Here is an 18160-nt window from a genome sequence, read left to right on the forward strand (position 1 = left end):
GTGAGTCGTTTTGGTGTAATTCCCAAGAATTATCAAACTGGTAAGTGGCCCTCATCCTGGACCTTTCCGGCCCCAACTATGGTGTACATTTTTTTTAACATTACTTGGATGATTTCACCACACTAAGCCTCCCCCCCCCCCCCCCCCTCCCAATTGCCAGGATTATAATCATAACATTTTTACCTGCATAAATATGTTTTCCGACTGGGGTATTCCACTGCATCCTAACAAACTTCCATCCGCAATACACCTGTAAGGTAGCTCCCCTCCCCCCTCCCACCTCAAGCTCGTACCTTTCTCCACTAGATGATAAACCTGTTGTTTGCCTTTCGAAGCTATAAAATTAATCACCCAATTCGGCTTAACAGGGACTTTCAGTTGGATCTCACATGGTGGAGGAAATTTTTTTGCCCTTGGAATGGGCTCAGCGTCCTCCTCACCCCTCATTGGGCCACTTTAACTTTTACTTTCAGGTGTCATCAGACGCAGCAGGATCCATCGGCTATGAAGCAATCTTTGAACGGGAGTGGTTCGCGGGCTCCTGGTCGTCAGCCCAGATGCCTTTTTTAATAACCTACAAGGAACATGATGGTTCTTCTGCACCGTTTGTCGCTGCTTGCCATCTAGCATTCCTTTTCATTTACTGCATCCCCAGTGGCGAGCATTTTAAACCATGTTGCCGTGGCTCTATCTTGTTTCGAATTTCAGAACTTTCACCGTCTGGTGCCTCAAGCCTCGGCACATGAAAGCCCAATACCCAGCCTCATCTTGGAGGAGCTTCGAATGCGTTGACAGAGAAGTGCCAGTATTACCTTACTAAGGGTTTGGCTCCAGCCACCAGAAGAGTTAACTCTTCATCCCAACACCAGTTCATTAAATGTTGTCGTCACAACAATGAAGATAGCAAGGATTCTATTCTTCCCGGCCCTGAACAGATGTTGATTCATTTTGTTCTCATCTTTCTGATCGTCTTCATCACTCACCCTGCGAGGCTCCTCTCCTGGTACATGTTTCTGCAACAGGATGGTTCCCCGTTGACACGACAGGCCTTGTCTTTGTTTTTGCAGTCCAGAAGTAAACCCAGACAGCAGTTACAAACTTTCAGCGATGTACTGTGACATAAATTTTGGTCACATGACTCTCACCATCGCACGTTATGCGAAAAACGAACCCCATTACTTGATAAAGATTCCTTGAGAGAATTGAAAGCTTGTCTGTCAAGAATTCAATTTAGATCATGACTAGGTAACTGTTTTCAATTTGATCAACATGACAGGATCAAGTAGTAACAAAGAGTTCTAGTCAATCCAAGAGCTCACCTCCAAACAGAAGCAGCATTCATCATGACCTGAATCTGGCCTGCAGTTGTGATTCCCCTGTAGCTGTTTGTCCAAACAGACGTTACACACTTCACAGTGAAATGATTTGTCATTGTGGATTCTAGGTGAAGAAATAAAATAATTACTTACGACACAAAAAACGTTACATAGAGTGAATAAGCTAGCCACTAAGTAGCTAACGTTAAGCACAAAGGATGAAAAACATCAAAATTGAAAGGTGAACTGTCTAACAATCATGATGGTCAAATAACATTTCCACTCAATGGTGGAAAATTCTGGGAAAACCCAGTTGCATCCGCCCTTGTTCTCCTCGCAATCGTCTTCAAACTTGTCAATTGATTGCTTGAGAACGTTGTGAAGAGCTTTGCTCTATAAAACTGTTCTAATTTACTGATTTTTTGCGGCGGAAAGCATGCCTACACCGGGCGCCGGTGTGTTAGACTCCATGCTAGAAAGAAACAAATAAACCAGAGGACTCTACGAAGAGGAAAACCACGTCCAGCGAGAAAACCAGATCCAGCAAGGACAAAATGAGTCATCGTTCAAATATAAACGATGCTTGTGAGCAAAAGGACCTTCGAACCGGAGGTGCTAGCGGTTCGAAAGGAACTGAATTCGATGCAATTCATGAAAAGCTCGATCACCTGGCTTCTGCTATGAACACTATGGCACCAGTGGTAAAAGAGCTAAAAAGGGCTTATGATGCTGCCTTTGAAGAGGACGAGACCTTTTCACAGGCCTCGCATGACTCCGATCCCGACGAGCATTCGCCACGGGTCACAAAGTAGCCGAGTCCGTTGAGGATAAACTGACCGCGGACAAAACTGCGGATAAAATTAAGGCAGGTGGTCTAGTAGAGTCCCTTGTGCAAGAGGTGACGGAAGACGAACAAACTGACCCGGTGTTACCCGATAAAAGATGGCCTCTGTTCTGAAGAGCATCTACGAGGGCGGTGTGAGTGAACAAACTGCATCTAAACGGAAGGACAAGATAAAACGCCCTGAAAATTGCAAATTTTTGAAAGTCACGAAAGTTAACCCAGAGATCTGGGATATTGCTCAACCATAGTTAGTAGAGGGGTCAAAGGGCGAAACAATAGAGTGGTCTCTGATGTTGAGTTGGTCCGTCACGTGACCGTGACCTTGCACACTCTCAAAAAAAAAAATGGCGGACGATACAAACGATCTCTTCATTTTTGGAGACGATTTTGAGGCAATTCTAGAGATTTTAGAAAGCGATGGAGGCCTGGAGGAACAATTTATGTCAGCAGTGAGTGAAGTAAGTGTGAAGTGTTTTATTTCTTACTTCAGTAAACTGATATCGAGCCCTGAAACGTGCACATAAAGTTGTAAACAAACAGAATACGATCAGTTGCAATTGCTCTGCGCCATATAAAATACAGACTACTGGAAGCCGTGGTTATTCGTATAAGGTCTGAAAAGATCCCCAAAGAATGTAAAGATATTAGACTGATATTCACTTTAAGTGTGGAGTCTTTCTTCACGCAGTCATAATTAATTCCGATTTATAAGCTTAAACAACTCGAATGCAGGTCAACATCAACAGTTCTTATGTCTCTTTACGTTGCATATCATATTTATATAGTATGCCTTACGTTGAACAGGTTCAATCTGATGAGCTTGTTTGCCAACTTTGCGGGAAAAAATACAAGACTAAAGGTGGTCTTCAAAGACATACTAAAGCCAAGCACGGTCAAAACCAAGATGAAGATCAACAAAGATTACTTTCTCCAAGCATCCTTGCTGAAATAGTCAGCAGTGCCCTACTTAAAGTGACAAACACGAAGGTTTTCTCTGCCAGCATCAGGAACGAGTTAAGTCTGTATACATTTCAACAGCCTGAGGAACAGGACTTTACTAAGCTTAAGAAGATTTATGATGGATTGGTAAAGAACAGTGATGCTGAGAAATTTTATGGCAAATTTTATGGAACGATTCCTTTAGTTTCCACAAGATTTTTTAAGGGTCTGTCACAGACTTCTGCAACATTGCTGTCAACCAAAGTGGCCGACTGCATGCTAGCATTCTGTAAAAAGGAGAAGTCAGCTGCCTACAACAACAAAGAATCTACTGTTGCACTTTCAGAGAGGGAGAAAGCTGGCCTGCAGTATATTGGCAGATATGTGTTGCACAACCTTTACAACAAACACAGTGGGAGGAAAACCACTGAGAGTCAACAGGCGATAGCAATCCTAAAAGCGGGAAAACTTGAGACCGGTACTGAATCACAAGAGCTCGTCTCAACTTTAAATCGTGGTGGGCTGTGGTCCATAACTGAGCCTGCACAGAACATTTTCTTCAAGACTGAACATTATTTTAGACTGTATACTTCTGAATCTGGCTTGCAAAAAATTGACCTTGCCAGCATCACACACAAATCAATCACTGATTGTGATGTATTATCCAACTACCATTTACTCCTGTCTGCAGCTGAATTGCCATCAGAGATTCATGTCAGCAAGGACATCTTACAGAGCATTGTTAACATGTATGTAAGGGTGCGTTCATTCTCTTTTGCTAAGGACATCATTCAGCGCCATAAGATAAAAGCGAAACAAACAAAGAGCAAGTCTCTCCGGAAAGAAATCAACAGAAGTTGTCAGGTGGAACAAGTCCAAAGGCAGGAATAAGGACAATAATTCAAATGTTTATGGACCAAAAATAGACTGTTAACTTTTTTATGTACCTGGTAGTTGGTTTTGTTTGGAAGCAGTACAAAATGCACTGTCCCCTCTACTAACTATGGCTCAACAGAATACTCGCAGTATGGATGCGAAAATTCAAAAAATGCAGGAAACCTTAATGAAAGGTCTTATTCCTTTAGTTCGCTTAGCTAGAGGTCTTGCTGAGGCTATTGATGGAAAGTCTGAGTTGCCAGACAAGGCAACCCTATGGGACCTCGTCTCAAATTCAGTTGTACTGATTGCAAGTACAAATCATGAATTGGTGTCGCAGAGACATGTTCAAAGCAGATCTAGATAAAGATTTCAAAACGATTTGAAGTACCAAACAAACTGTAGGTAGTAAACTGTTTGGGGATGATCTGACCGAACGCCTAAAAGTGGTCACGGAGAGTAACAGGGCATCAAAACGGCTTACAGGCCATAAAAAGAAAACGCACTCAAGGCCTTACCAATATGGAGGGCAGAAATACTCGAAACCTTTTTTAGCCGGGCTAAGGGGCCGCTATTACGGGGGGCGGTCCCAACCCCAGCATCAAGGCAGAAACAGCCCAGCTTACCCCAACCGACCCAGTCAGACTCAGACCAAGAAGGCAGGTCCTACAAGGACCAAACACATGTAAGTGGTTTTTCTTATGAGACAGAGACCTTGAAGTGTGATTCATCTGAAACACCTGCCTTTTTTGCTGGTAGCACTAGAACCCGTATGTATAACTGGCGGCAGATTACTTCTGATAGAAGCATTCTATAGCTAACGGCTGTCTCAGATTTTAAAATTGAGTTTGGCTCAGTTTTACCAATCCAATTTGGCACTCCCAGGCCAACAAACTTGTCTGAATTACAGACTGTTAGTTTGGATTTACAAATAGGTAAATTCCTTGAGAAAGGAATCATTGTAGAAAGTGCACATGAATCAGATGAATTCATAATTAAAAAAGTGTTTTTACGGGAAAAGAAAGATGGCTCTTATAGGATGATATTAAATCTCAAAAACTTAAACCAATGGGTGACATATCATCATTTCAAAATGGATACTATTCATACTTGTATAAGCTTGATGAAACCTGGCTGTTATATGGCATCCATAGATTTTAGGGATGCTTATTTTTCCATCCCTGTTCATGTCGACCATCAGATATATTTACAATTTTTATGAAAAGGTACACTTTATCAATTTACTTGCCTATCTCAGGGTTTAGGCTGTTCACCCAGGGTGTTCACAAAAGTGATGAAACCAGCCTTTTCCTATCTAAGGCAGAGGGGTCATGTATCAAGTGGTTGCATTGATGACGCATTCCTACAAGGTGATAGTTACCACTTGTGTCGAGAGAATGTCCATGCCACTCTGAAGTTATTTAGGGACCTTGGTTTCTGGCCCCATGAATTTGAAATTATATCTCTTGTTTTCTCTGTTGCTTTTACTGTCAGAGCAACTATAGGTACATTTGGAAACATGGCACTTAGCATACCTAGGAACAAGCTAGGAACAGGTCTTAAAATAATTATTTCCCTATGAATATTATTTTGCAACATCCATTTTCTGATTGTTTTTTTTTCTCGGGGAGGGGGTGGTGGCAGAATATGGGAAATTACCTCCTTGAAAGTGGAAGAGGGCAACACAAATAATTTACATATGCACTGTCATCCCTTCAAATCTAATACCTGCCAGAATTATCTTTGAGACATAAAAAGAGTGTCACTGAAAATTCCTTAAAATTGTATTTTATGTCATAATAGAAATTGCATTCAACATTTGGTCTTTGTAAGTACAACTTTTTAATTTCCTTAATATTTGGAACACTCCTCGAACCCAATGAACTCAAAAACTGTCCCTTTAAAGGGTACAGACACATAACATTTTTTTTTACATAGATTACGTGATTAACCACCCAAATGTCAATGTGTAATGTATAATAGTAAGTCGATGACTTAATGTGTGCTGAAGTCGAAATGGATGAATTTATAGCAGAGATGAATAATCTATCAGATGAATCTCTATGGCCCGGTTCATACGTCGAACTTTACATGAGCCGAACCTAATCATTTGGTTCGGCGCATGTAAAGATCGACGTATGAATCAGTTAGGATCGACAGATTTGTATTTGGGTCGACCCGCCGTTCTATTCGACTGCGCCAGTCGAATAGAACGGCATTCTATTCTATTCTTGATGTGCACACGCACTTCAAACCGACAGAAACTTTCCAATACAGGCTATATCAAAGGCGAAGCGTCAAGACTTCTCGGAACAAAATCTTCAAAAACAACATTTGAAGAAAAAAATTACTCTATTCAAACAGAGAATACGCTTCAGGGGTTACCTCGATGACCTTATAGATAAAAGTCTCTCAGAAGTCAATTTCAGCGAAAGAATATCAGCACTACAAAACAAACAAAAAACGCGCAAAAAATGCTAAGAGAGATCTACAAAAACCCTTCCCTACTTTCGTACAGAAACTGAGGGAGATCTTTGAAAGACGTACTCGTAAGAGCAAATTAGCATTGAATGTCATATTCTTCCTATTTCGACCAATAGGAGCCGTGTTTGGCCTGTCTTCATTATTTTAATTATAATAACAATGATAATAATATAAGAGTACCAGGAAACTATGTGCGTCACTGACGACGGTAAAGAAGTAAATGGGAAGATTGAAAGACGTACTCGTAAGAGCAAATTAGCATTGAATGTCATATTCTTCCTATTTCGACCAATAGGAGCCGTGTTTGGCCTGTCTTCATTATTTTAATTATAATAACAATGATAATAATATAAGAGTACCAGGAAACTATGTGCGTCACTGACGACGGTAAAGAAGTAAATGGGAAGAAGGTTAAGGGGAGCATAGCTAAGGCGCGGCAGGAAGAAGTGCGAGCTAAAGTGAAGGAAGAAAAGTGGAAGGGGAACAAGGGCACCCAACGGATCTTTTAAGTAAATTATCTGTTCGGAAGGTCCTTAATCCCCTACAATTTTCTTAAGGGAATTTTCACCTCGAATGTTCGTGATATGGGAAATTTACGGCCTGATGTTTTCGGATTCATAAAAATGTCGTTTTGGATACCAAAAAAGGTCAGCTAAGACTTTCGGAAAGGAAATAAGACCTAAGGTTTTCGGAAAATGGACAAAAATGCCCTAATAATTTCGAAAAGACTCAAGTTCCCCTAGAATGACCGAACAGATAAAAATATTATAGTGCGGCTTGAATTGAACCTACAGAGCTTTAAAGGCACTCCAGATAGCCTAAAATTGCGTTTCAAAGGATCTGAGAGAAAACTGTCGTTGGGTGCCCCTGAGGGGAAGTTGATCAGTAACAGATGGGAGGACGTGCACTTAGAACAAGGAGATTGCTAATTGCTTGCCTTAGTTGTTGGAAGGCGCACCCACGCATGTGGTGGTTGGTATACAAGAACTTTATCAACAGCTAGTTCCAACAAAGGTTTTCTATCATAGGAAGGTGGGGACGAGTGACAGCGGAGAGGAAAGGTGTCGAATGTGTGGAAAGGCAACAGAGAGTGTCCCACATATCCTAGCTGGATGTGGAACATTAGCCCAGACTTTGTTTTTGGCAAGGCATAACAACGCTCTTAAGATTTTGTTTTTTCAAGTGATCAGGGCACTGGACCTAGTTACATCAGAGGTTCCATGGTTTTCGAAGATCCAGCCTAAGCCTATGTACGAGAATGAGAGGGCGATAGCATATTGGGACATTCCCCTGTATGCAGATAACACGCACGTAAAGGCGAATAGGATCGACGCCACCATCGTGGACAAGGAGAATAAGAAAGTATCGGTGATAGAGATGAGCTGCCCTTGGGTTGAAAACAGGGAGGAGAAAGATGCCGAGAAGACAACAAAGTACGGGCCATTACGCTGGGAGCTCAAGCAGAGCTATCCTGAATATCCTATCCTGAATATCGTGTTTCCATCGTGAGGAACAGAAGTTTTTATTATTAATAATAATAATTTATTCAGTTAATATAGCGCCTTTTTACATTGAAATGATCAAAAGCGCTTTACATGAACTTCTCTTGTACAAATATAACTATAAAATATCAATAAAAACTAATACTACAATAAATAATTGACTTTCTCCAATGCCATTTTACCAAATAAGCTCTTCCATGTCAGAACTCATCTTTCCCGCCATTTTGAATCTTGGTAAGCAAAAACAACAGCCGCTGACCACGAAAACTACTAATTAAGTTCAGCTCATGTAAAGAACCGGGCCTATGATAGGCTCTCCTCTTCCCGAGGAAGCGGGATGATAATTGGGTCTGGCACTACCGTCTCAGCAAACTTCATTACTTCTTCGTCAAATGTAGCAGAGAACAGAAGCTTTTCGCAATCTTCTGGTAGCATCCTGAAATCAATAAAAAATGATTTAAGGGGGCTCTTCTTGATTTCTCAAGTGCACACCATGTGGAATTTGAAGAGCTACTCTTCACTGTCAGAGATACACATATGACAGTCAACGTATTTCACCCTGTCAATAAAAACTGACTAAACTATCCAAGATTTGACATATTTGGTGTTTACTTACCATACCAGTAATGACATCAATTAGGTACTTTGATTCAAGTTGTAGATTGAACTACATGTAATTATCAACCTCTGCTTCTTTGACCAATTTGAAATTCACTAGATTCTAAATGTACGTACATCAGATTTTTGCATGCTGCACGAAAGAGTGCCAAATTACTTGCACTTCTCTTGATTTGGTGTCGGTTTGAAATAAGGTCGTAGATTGAATTCGTTTAGCGAGGTTTGGTCCAATATTACTGAAGTAATAACAAAATCGATTAGCAATCTCCATTGGGTCACAAATATCTTGGTCATCAATCTTGAACACAGAGTTGGGTTTAGGTCTCAATTTCTTGCTGTTAAGGACCTCATTAAGCAGACGCCAAGTGGCTCTTATGTTAGATTTTGACTCGCTTAGCTTCTTATTATAATATAAAAATTTCGCGATTCGTAGGGAGTGATTCAGTTTGTTCTTTTATGCTTTATATTTCGCTTCGTTTCAGAGAGAGGGGTTTGAAAGATACTGCTTGTATTGTTTGTTTTTCTGCTTGACAGATTTAAGTAAACCCTGGGATATCCACAGTTTCCTAAAGTGAAGGCATCGCTTCAGTTTCTTCAAAGGAAAATGTGTTTCGTAAGCTTTAATGTATTGCTCAAGAAATTTGCTGTAGCAGATTTTAGGATCATTATACCTGTCTATATTGAATCAATGAATACAATCTAATTCCTCTAAGAAGTTGGAAATGTTTTAACTAACTAACTTACTCAATATCTATGTGTGTGTGTGTTTATGTGTGTGTGTGTGTGTGTACATGTGCGCGGTCAAAGTTAATTACCATAAGTCCATAATTTTTTTTATTGCAGTTCTTATATTAGATTAGTTATTTTAAGTGAGGAAGCCCGACTTGTTATAAGCCTCGTGGGTTTTTTTAGGTTTTCTCGCCATTTATCTTCTTTTATCAATTTTCTTTATTTTTTTTCCATCTTGTCCTGTAAATCTTGTGTATATGGCAAAACATTGTATTGTAAATGTAGGCCTTTAAGAATACAAAGTAAAAAAAAAACTGTAAATTAAAGTGTTTTCAAGGAGACTTGAATAAATGTTTTGCAGTTACAAGAACTCCATACATATTGTTTGGTATACTGACTTACTTATGTATTCTGATGCAGTAATCTCGATGACCCTGTAAAGCTATCATGACATCAGCTTCAACCACCACAAACATCTTGACCTTCTTTGGATCCATTACTCTGTGCCGCAGGATCCAGTCCAGCAGAGTTCCAGGTGTTGCAAATATAATGTGGTCTGTCACTGTACGGCCTCTTGTAACTACAGGCAAAACAAAGCCACAAAAAGATGCATGAAAACGCTTCAAGCGTTTCCGTCGGGGGTTTGTGCCTTTTTCGGACGGGGTAGGGGAGAGAAGAGAGTTCCAATTTCTGCATGTCAAAACAGCGAAAAATGCACAAAGCCCAACTGAAATGCTTGCAGTGCAGGCTAACAATAACCAGTGGGATGAGGGCAATAACAGTCTACTTCCATCTTGCTAACACCTCACTAAATTCATATAATTGCTACTGCTACATGTAAGGGCACCAAAGGTTCCACTGTACCTTGAAAAATCAAATGATTATTTTAATAAGAAACTGCAATCACGTCAAAGGCCAGATTGGTACCTTACCAAACAAGCAAATCTCATAGATAATAACACATGATGAAGCAAATTAAAGAAAACTTCACTTGTGCATTTTTCTCTGTAAAATGTTCTTACTGTATGTACATACCTTTCTCTCCTCTAACTGCATATCCAATCTTGATCTCAGGACAGAAATTGCCCATCTCTTCAGCCACTTGTCCTGTCTGAAGTGCCAGTTCATATGTGGGTGAAAGGCAGATCACCTTTGAATGAACAAATCAATAAGTAACCGGCTTAAGGTGGCTTACTACAGTTTTCTGGAGTGAAAGAAGGCCTTAAATCAAACTTAAAAAGAATGCCAACAGGAATTTTCCTCAACATTTTTTCTAGTACAGTAAATACAATAGAGATAATTCTGAGTCAGAAATTAAATTTGGAATGCTCAAAAAGTGTTAAATACAAAAGAATGAGTCCTAGTGAGGGCCTGGAAACTACACCTTTTAGAGTTGTCTGGCTCTAAATCTAGCCGTACGACCCCACTTCAAAATTTCAGGATTTGGAAAGTGGGCAAAAATAAGTATCTACAGGGAAAAACACGAAATTTTGTCAAGGAGAAATTCGGCAAATGACAAAATTGGGAAATTTTGCCTTATTTGAAAATTCCTAAAAAAATTTCTGACAGATTTTCTTTAAAAAATGTTCACGTTTTCATTTTAGTGTTTTCTGTCAACAGCAAAAATTTGAACATAGGTTGTAAGGCTAGATTTGGGGAAAATTAAGCGAGAAAAAATAGTTATTGCGATCTACGGTGAGATGACCATTGCCCATGCTTGTTCTGGGAAAACCCGGGTGTCAGCCTTCGTGTTCAAACATTTGGCGCAAAATCACAACTCTGCAAAGGCTTTAAAGCTGCTAAGGAAGGGCAACCATTAGACAACACGTTTTTTCAGTTATCAAGCCCAAACACGATCTAGCTACTGTAAACACACCTCTGAAACCCACCTGGAATACCAGGAAATTTTTCCGAGAGCCGCCATTTTGTTTTTGTGCTCGCGGGATTTCCTCAGCAAGCTCGCGTGATTTTCCTCACGCGTGATGCTTTCGCGTGCTTTGGGCAGCGCGCGCGCATATCAAAGACTCGCACAGTACAAAAACTGTAGTAACCCAACTTAAAAGGCATTTGACCATTACTTGTAATGTTTGAAAGCTACATTTAAATGACACTCCAATCATAGGCATTGGGAATGATAAATTCAAGACTTTACAAGATGGTTACAATAGCATTATTTTGTGCAAGGACAAGACTCCAAGGTGGCTTTATAGAATATAAAAAGTGACTCCGATACCTGTGAAACTTTGCCATAATGAGAAAGACCATTCACCACATCACACTGTTCATTCACTACAGATGTTTAATAACAAGCTCACATTTACATTTACATCCTGCGCAGTATGACTAGCTTACTTGTGTAAAGTCTTCTGTTGCATCTACTCGGCGAAGCATTGACAGTAATGCTGCTGTTTTTCCTCTTCCACGCTGAATTTCAGTTATCATGTTGTTGGGTCTGAAATTTGAACAAAACTATAAGCAACTTAACTTCAGCGGGGTGGTGTCCTCTTGAGATCAATAGACTAACTTAGTAAAACCTTTTTGAGGACTCACACAGATTTTCCAGGGTTTAAAATTAGCCTTCATGAAAAACTTCTAAGTAAAAGCAAAAGTACAGAGCAACCTTTTCTCAACAAATTGTTAGTTTTATGAAACAAAAAAAAAATATTGTGACCACAAAAAATGACCTAAAATTTGACATAGTCTGCTTATGCAACTAGTCTAGCTAAACCCTCATACAGTGTATGGACCCTTCAGTTGAATCATACCAGCCATGATGGCAAAGTGAGATCTGAACAAGGACTCTCACTGGTGCAGGAAGGTGAAAACAACAAAGGTTTAAGGTGTTAAGCACAGTGTAATGGATGTGGTCTATTCTTCTATAACTTAAAGTAATATTCGTAAAACTCATTAATGGAACAATACGGAAAAACTCACGGGTCAGCTAAGAGCATGGGAGGAGCTGTTTCCTGAATCTTGGATGGTTTATTGCAGCCCATGTCACATAAACCACGAAATAGCTGTTCAGACCTATTGCTAAAATAATGAACATATTTGTTCACAGACAGATCAAAACCAAGGTTGGTTTGAAGGAGGAACACAAGAAATCTTTTCTCCTTCACTTATATTTCTTAAGCTTCCATATGCAGCTGAGAAAAGTAAGAAGATTAACAGCCTTTAATGTTATTTCACTGTAAGTTCTAAATTAATCCTTCAAGCCAGTGCTGAAAAATTAATACCAAACTTTGTTCACAGAGGTGACAAGTCCGAGTGCCAACATAAAGTCAGTTTGAAGAAATTTAGATAATTTGTGAAGCTACACTATCACTACGGACAGTGCCTACTTTTGTTACTGCACATACCTTCTGTGCATCTCAAGATACTTGGGTTTCCTATGGGTGGCGCCTACTAATACAGGGATATTTTTGCGCAGTTTAAGACTTTGTGGAGAAAGCAGAACTTAGCAAGTGCTTTTGGTATCCAAAAAGAAAATTAAGGATAGCCGTGCATTTTTCAGAGATAACAAGATGCCTATACTGGCATTTACGCACGATGCTGAGGCTAATTCATTTATTCCAATAATAACTATTGTATGCTTCACAGATTGACAAAACTATCCTTGCTAATGGAATAGTTTGAGTCACGAAGATCGTGTTATGTTGTTTCCCTTGTGTTAAGCTATTTGCAGGCGGTGTTCATTGTAAGTAACTTTTTGGAAAACGTAATAAACTTGAAACTCGAACTTGAACTTTTGGTTGTACCGGAAATTTCGGAAATGCCATTACGATAACGTAAGCTTATCAATGACCTCTTTTCAGTCTCACATTGCGGTTCTAAAACTGTCAAACAAAGCATGATTCCTTCGCCAGGAACTCTCCAAGTTCCACCATTTTAAATGTTGAGTGCTTCTTGGAAGTTATTCTTTCAATTTACCGCTTCAAAATGGTAAATTATCCGTTTGAAAACGGCACACTTGAGTCCACAACATGTTAACAATATGGCAGCCACAAATTTATCAGGACAATAGAATTTGATACATGTAAAACGAGTTAATAATTGAAAGATGCAGATTTCAGGCTACCATGAAGGAAAAAAAAACTACAACGACGAAGATATCAAGCCCATTTTAAGACACGTGCTGCCCTCAGGGCATCACGCATAATAAAGCTTCAATTTTGAAAAAAAAAAATGCCATACATTGCTTTGTATTTTACCGCTTTTGGGAATAACAATTTTACTTATTTATCTCTGAAAAAATGCGTTTTTCCCCCGATTAAACAGTACTTACAAGGGCAGTTTTTCAAATGACTTGACAGAATGAGGCTTGCGGGTTTTCAGCACAGCTTGAAGCTCGTTTAGCTCCTCCTCCAACTGGCTCTTTTTTCTTGTAACTGTTTAAACTGTTTGTGGTGGTCGACTAGAAAGCCTTTGCTACTTTGACCACCACACACATTTTATAATTTGTACTATAGTTATTTTTATCTTGTAATTATCTGTTGTAATACTTTTCTTTCTATGTTAATATTGTGTAAATAGTGTGAAATAAACTAACCTTAAGCTCAGCCTCACCCCCAACCTGGTTATCATAAGCACGATTGTGAACTCTCCTGACTTGACAGCCTTTTCTTCTGGTCTAAAGTGGTTCTCATCATGTTCAACAGCAACTTTTTCTCTGGATTCCTGAAAATATTTTTTTAGCCATGAAATATTTTTAAGCCTGGTGAATAATGAGATGGATGTATTATTCAGTAAGTGACACAGGCATACTTGAAAAAAAAAAAACAGAGTGCTGACCTTTCAGGAGTAAAACCTAAGACCTTACGAGTACTAGTTTGGATGCTCTACCACTGAGCCACAGGAGACTTGTAGGAGCTAAGGCCATTAAACAAGCGTTTGATAGGGGTGTCTCGAAAACGAAGACCTTTAAAACGAAGACCCTAAGACCCCAAAAACTCGAAAACGAAGACCCCCAAAATTTCTGAGTGTTAGTACGAACATAACAACTAAATAATAATAACAATAAAAAAAACATTCATACCTCGTGCATCATCTTTAAACAAATAAGCACAGTACAATATATCTGAAATTTAAGATATAAAATATAGAATGATGTATTATTAGTTTAGTAATGACACAGGCAAACTCGGAAAAAGAAATTCCGAGTGCTCCTATCAGGAGTCGAACCTAAGACCTTCCGATTACTAGTTCGGATGCTCTACCACGTCCACTGAGCTACAGGAGACTCATGGGAGCTAAGGCCATTACACTAGGTTCATGGGACAAACATCCTGCTACTGATACACTGTACCCGGGAGAAATAACAGACTAATAACCTTCATCAGATCACGTCCCACCTACATTTAAATTGAATTCCTATAGATGGACACTCAAATTTTAGTGTGAGTTTACCATAGTCTCCTACGCAGCCGTTCTTAGTGTCGTCACGCGTCACGCAACGCTGCGAGGAGCGTTGCGTGACGACACTAAGAACGGCTGCATAGGAGACTAAGTTTACCATGGATTTAGCGTAATCACAGTATTCAAGTTTACAATCCTTGAGATTCCACTGAAGACAGAGCTTCGCTTCGAAAAAACACTCATTCTCGACCCCAGAGCCGCTCGGCTTTGACTACGTCATTCAAAAACACACCATGTATATGCGATCTACCATACTGGAAAACATGTATGTTACCCCGAAAAACTTCGACGTGGCACCAGACAATTTACGCCAACTTCTGGCGTATTTTGCGCAGCTTTTTGGCGGGTCCAATCGTTGGCGTGGCGTAAATCCAAAACATTTGTGGTATTTCCAAAATAAATAATCCACTTACTGTTTCGACAAATATTTTTGCGCCATCATATGTTTGTGGTTTCGTTTGTTCAGAGGGTTGGCGTTGGTTTTTTCATCCCCTCACCCGTTTTTTGCCGACCAAAAAATATCACAAAGGGAGCCATTAATTAACACTTCTTTAGTAATTAGGGGGCTTCACACTAGAGCTTGTAAGTATAATCTAAGTGCACTTGAAACCTACTTTGAGTGTGAAGGGGTAAAACCTACCAACTTGAACTTTACTTAGTGACCATGGAAACTTTCGCAGTTCAAAGAAGCCGAAGTACGCCGCCAAGTATGGCCAACACCACACTTGAGAACGTACTTGACCAATAGGGAAAGGGAAACCAATTGAAAGCCACGTGCTGCGGTGCCAGGACAGATAAACATTTTGCCGTGAACTAAAATTAATTAAAAAAAAAAAATCAAAATGGATGGTTGGAGATACGCCTCGCAGTTTGAGGACTCCATGGAACAGTCTTTTTTGTAAGTAAACATAAAAAAGAAGGAAAGCCGATTTAAACTAACGATCTTATTTGAATTTCATCTTTACGGACAGCCTGAACCATCGATTTTCAGTTCAGAAGATGTCGCCTGTTCTTTTGTTTTGTCGCCAAGTACTCGTAAACAATGAAGTACCTATGCATTTCCTGTAATGTTAAAACTCTCTGAGGTAAAATTAAAGACAAAATAAAGAGTAAACAACACAAAACGTTTTTCCGTTGTAAAGGCTTCATGATTTTCCGGCGAACAGTCGCATTTCTGATTTTACCGCGAACGATGATTGACAGCTTGTGCTTCAAGTGTATACTTTGTCACCAGGTGTGAAGCCAAGTTTTCTAAAGTGCGACTTGACATTTTCAAGTGCACTTGAATCAAGTGCTTACTTGAAACTAACTTAGCTTGTAGTGTGAAGCCAACAATTAATAGTGCTGAATTTATGATGCCCATGGAGCCAGGGACCGCGGAGGGGAAGGGGCTGGGTCAAAAATATATATCATTTTATCTTACTTAACCGTATCCATCACTTACAAAAACAACTTACCTAGTCATATTATAAAGAGAACATTACGGTTTTCTTCGACAAACTCGACAATTTCAGACAGTTTATCGTTAGTTTTGCTGCAGAACGGACGAGTAGATTTCAACAGTGAAATAATGGCATTCCAGCTGTTGTTTTTATTTTCATTCGTTCCTGGATCGGTGTTTCACGAAGATTAAGTTTCATCACTAAGCAAATTCGAGAGAGTTTTTGCACAAAGGCATTCATTTCAGTGAAAGCTGAGCTTATTACCATTACATGTAAATGAACATATGATTATGTACAGCTACGGTCATCCCACTAACATAACGAACAAAAGAGACGATTTAAGGAAACATGAACAACAAAATTGGGTCTTCAAAAGCTGCTGGCTTTCACAAGAAAACAAGTCAAAAATTTCTGCCTCATCAGCCTGTTGTCTTGGTCTAATGGAAGGGTAAGACTGAAGCATTGACCCCTTACTTCAAACACAGTGGCTATTCGTACGGCACCCGTACAGCGACTCCTATTTGCTATTCGTATGGGAGTCCGAAGATTTCATAGGATTTCTCTGTAATTCCTGATTCTCGCTTATCCAAATTATTATATTTACCTTTAGAAGGATTAAACGAATCCAGTGAGTGCTCTTTCTTTGAGCCAGATAAGTTTGCGAACACAAGTCGCCGTACGAATAGCCACTGCGTACTTCAAAAGAAAAGATTTAAAATTTACATTACTGTAGACAGTTCCTGATGCATTTCTAGCTATTTCAGAAGTATTAAAGTATATATACATTCAATCGATTGCAACCTTGGGTAAATCTAAGATGGATTAAGTTGGATTAACTCACCTTGAGAAAGGAAATGACAGCAAAGTGATGCAAAGCTATGCGAGGAATCTTGGGTGACTGTGTGGAAATCAGCCAATCAGAGATCGCATAGTCGGATCTCGTAAACGGAATTAGCATACCTCAGTGACCGACTATGTTGCGCAATCTGATTGGCTACACAGGTGCCGATCTATCGATCGGTTTCTATCGCCTTTGATAGTTGGCTCGGGGCTTCGCCCCTCGCCAACTATCAGCCGATAGAAACCTCGAGCTTGCCGTCTAATTGTTAAATATAAATGAGCTCGAAAAAATGTCACGCAAGCTCATTATGCGCCACAATAGTCACTCCGAAAATTTTCGATAGGGGTGTGCCGCGAAGGTTCTCGAACCCTGACCCTATTTAAGGGTAAAGGAAGGGAAAACGGATACCCTTTTTAAGGACCGAACCCGAAAATGACACCCCATTCAAGGGACCCAAACAACGGCTAATGTGCACGGATAAACACAAATCTCTATGAAAATCGCTTACATAATACTTCAGCGGACACTTCAGTTTTAATAAGCCATTTCTTTTTCGTGAAACGTGGCGCTTACAAGCTTCAATTTAACTGATACAATTTAGGTACCCTATCTAAGGACTAATCCAGGAACGCGTTGCTAAATGAGGAAAAAATGATACCCTATTTAAGGACTGAGAACCTCAAAAACCATACCCTATCTCGCGGCACATACCTATATAGCCCATATATGGGAGTGCCCCCACCCCCCCCCCCCCCGGGCAGTGATCTCAGTTAGCTTCTGCCTGGCCCGAGCGCAAACTCTATTAGAGTGAGCGGCGAGAGGATTTTTTCACGACTGACGTAATAGATAGAGCTTTCTCGCGGGCCCAGCTTCGGTCATGCTTGGTGAACACGAGGGAAATTGTTGTTAGATCCTGAAGCGGAACAAGAATTTGAATGTCATCACGAAACAAACCACGACAGTAACACTTTCAAGTTGCAACAAAGACAGCAGGTGTGATCACAGACACTTGTTCAGCAAATGTGCGTCGTTCTCGCGTCGTTCAAGGCGAACAACGGAAGATAATTCATCCAGACGGATAATACGCCCTCTTGTATGAAAACGGCCAATGTTACGAAAAGTGCTTTGGCCGTAAAAAAGAGCAACTGACAAAA

General features: G+C 40.0%; 3 protein-coding genes across 3 annotated transcripts in view; 1 reads left to right on the forward strand and 2 right to left on the reverse strand.

Annotated features, from left to right (window-relative positions):
* LOC146460595 (uncharacterized) overlaps nt 1-18160 on the reverse strand; it is a 115325-nt gene that overhangs the window by 48354 nt on the left and 48811 nt on the right. The gene's annotated exons all lie outside the window — the stretch shown is intronic.
* On the forward strand, nt 2498-4075 carry LOC146460599 (uncharacterized). Its single transcript, XM_085088009.1, has 2 exons — nt 2498-2618; nt 2965-4075. Exons 1-2 carry the CDS (start codon nt 2505-2507, stop codon nt 3988-3990), a joined length of 1140 nt encoding a protein of 379 aa, XP_084944135.1. The 5' UTR covers nt 2498-2504; the 3' UTR covers nt 3991-4075.
* Nucleotides 8265-14823, reverse strand: LOC146460600 (ATP-dependent RNA helicase DDX19A-like). Its single transcript, XM_085088031.1, has 8 exons — nt 14715-14823; nt 14344-14385; nt 13594-13696; nt 12243-12335; nt 11661-11760; nt 10344-10458; nt 9711-9888; nt 8265-8397 (listed from the first exon to the last, which is right to left on the reverse strand). The coding sequence occupies exons 1-8, from the start codon at nt 14821-14823 to the stop codon at nt 8265-8267; spliced, it is 873 nt and encodes a 290-aa protein (XP_084944157.1).

The sequence above is a fragment of the Pavona decussata genome, unplaced genomic scaffold (assembly GCF_977016875.1).
Source record: "Pavona decussata unplaced genomic scaffold, jaPavDecu1.1 SCAFFOLD_210, whole genome shotgun sequence".
NCBI classification, from domain to species: domain Eukaryota; kingdom Metazoa; phylum Cnidaria; class Anthozoa; order Scleractinia; family Agariciidae; genus Pavona; species Pavona decussata.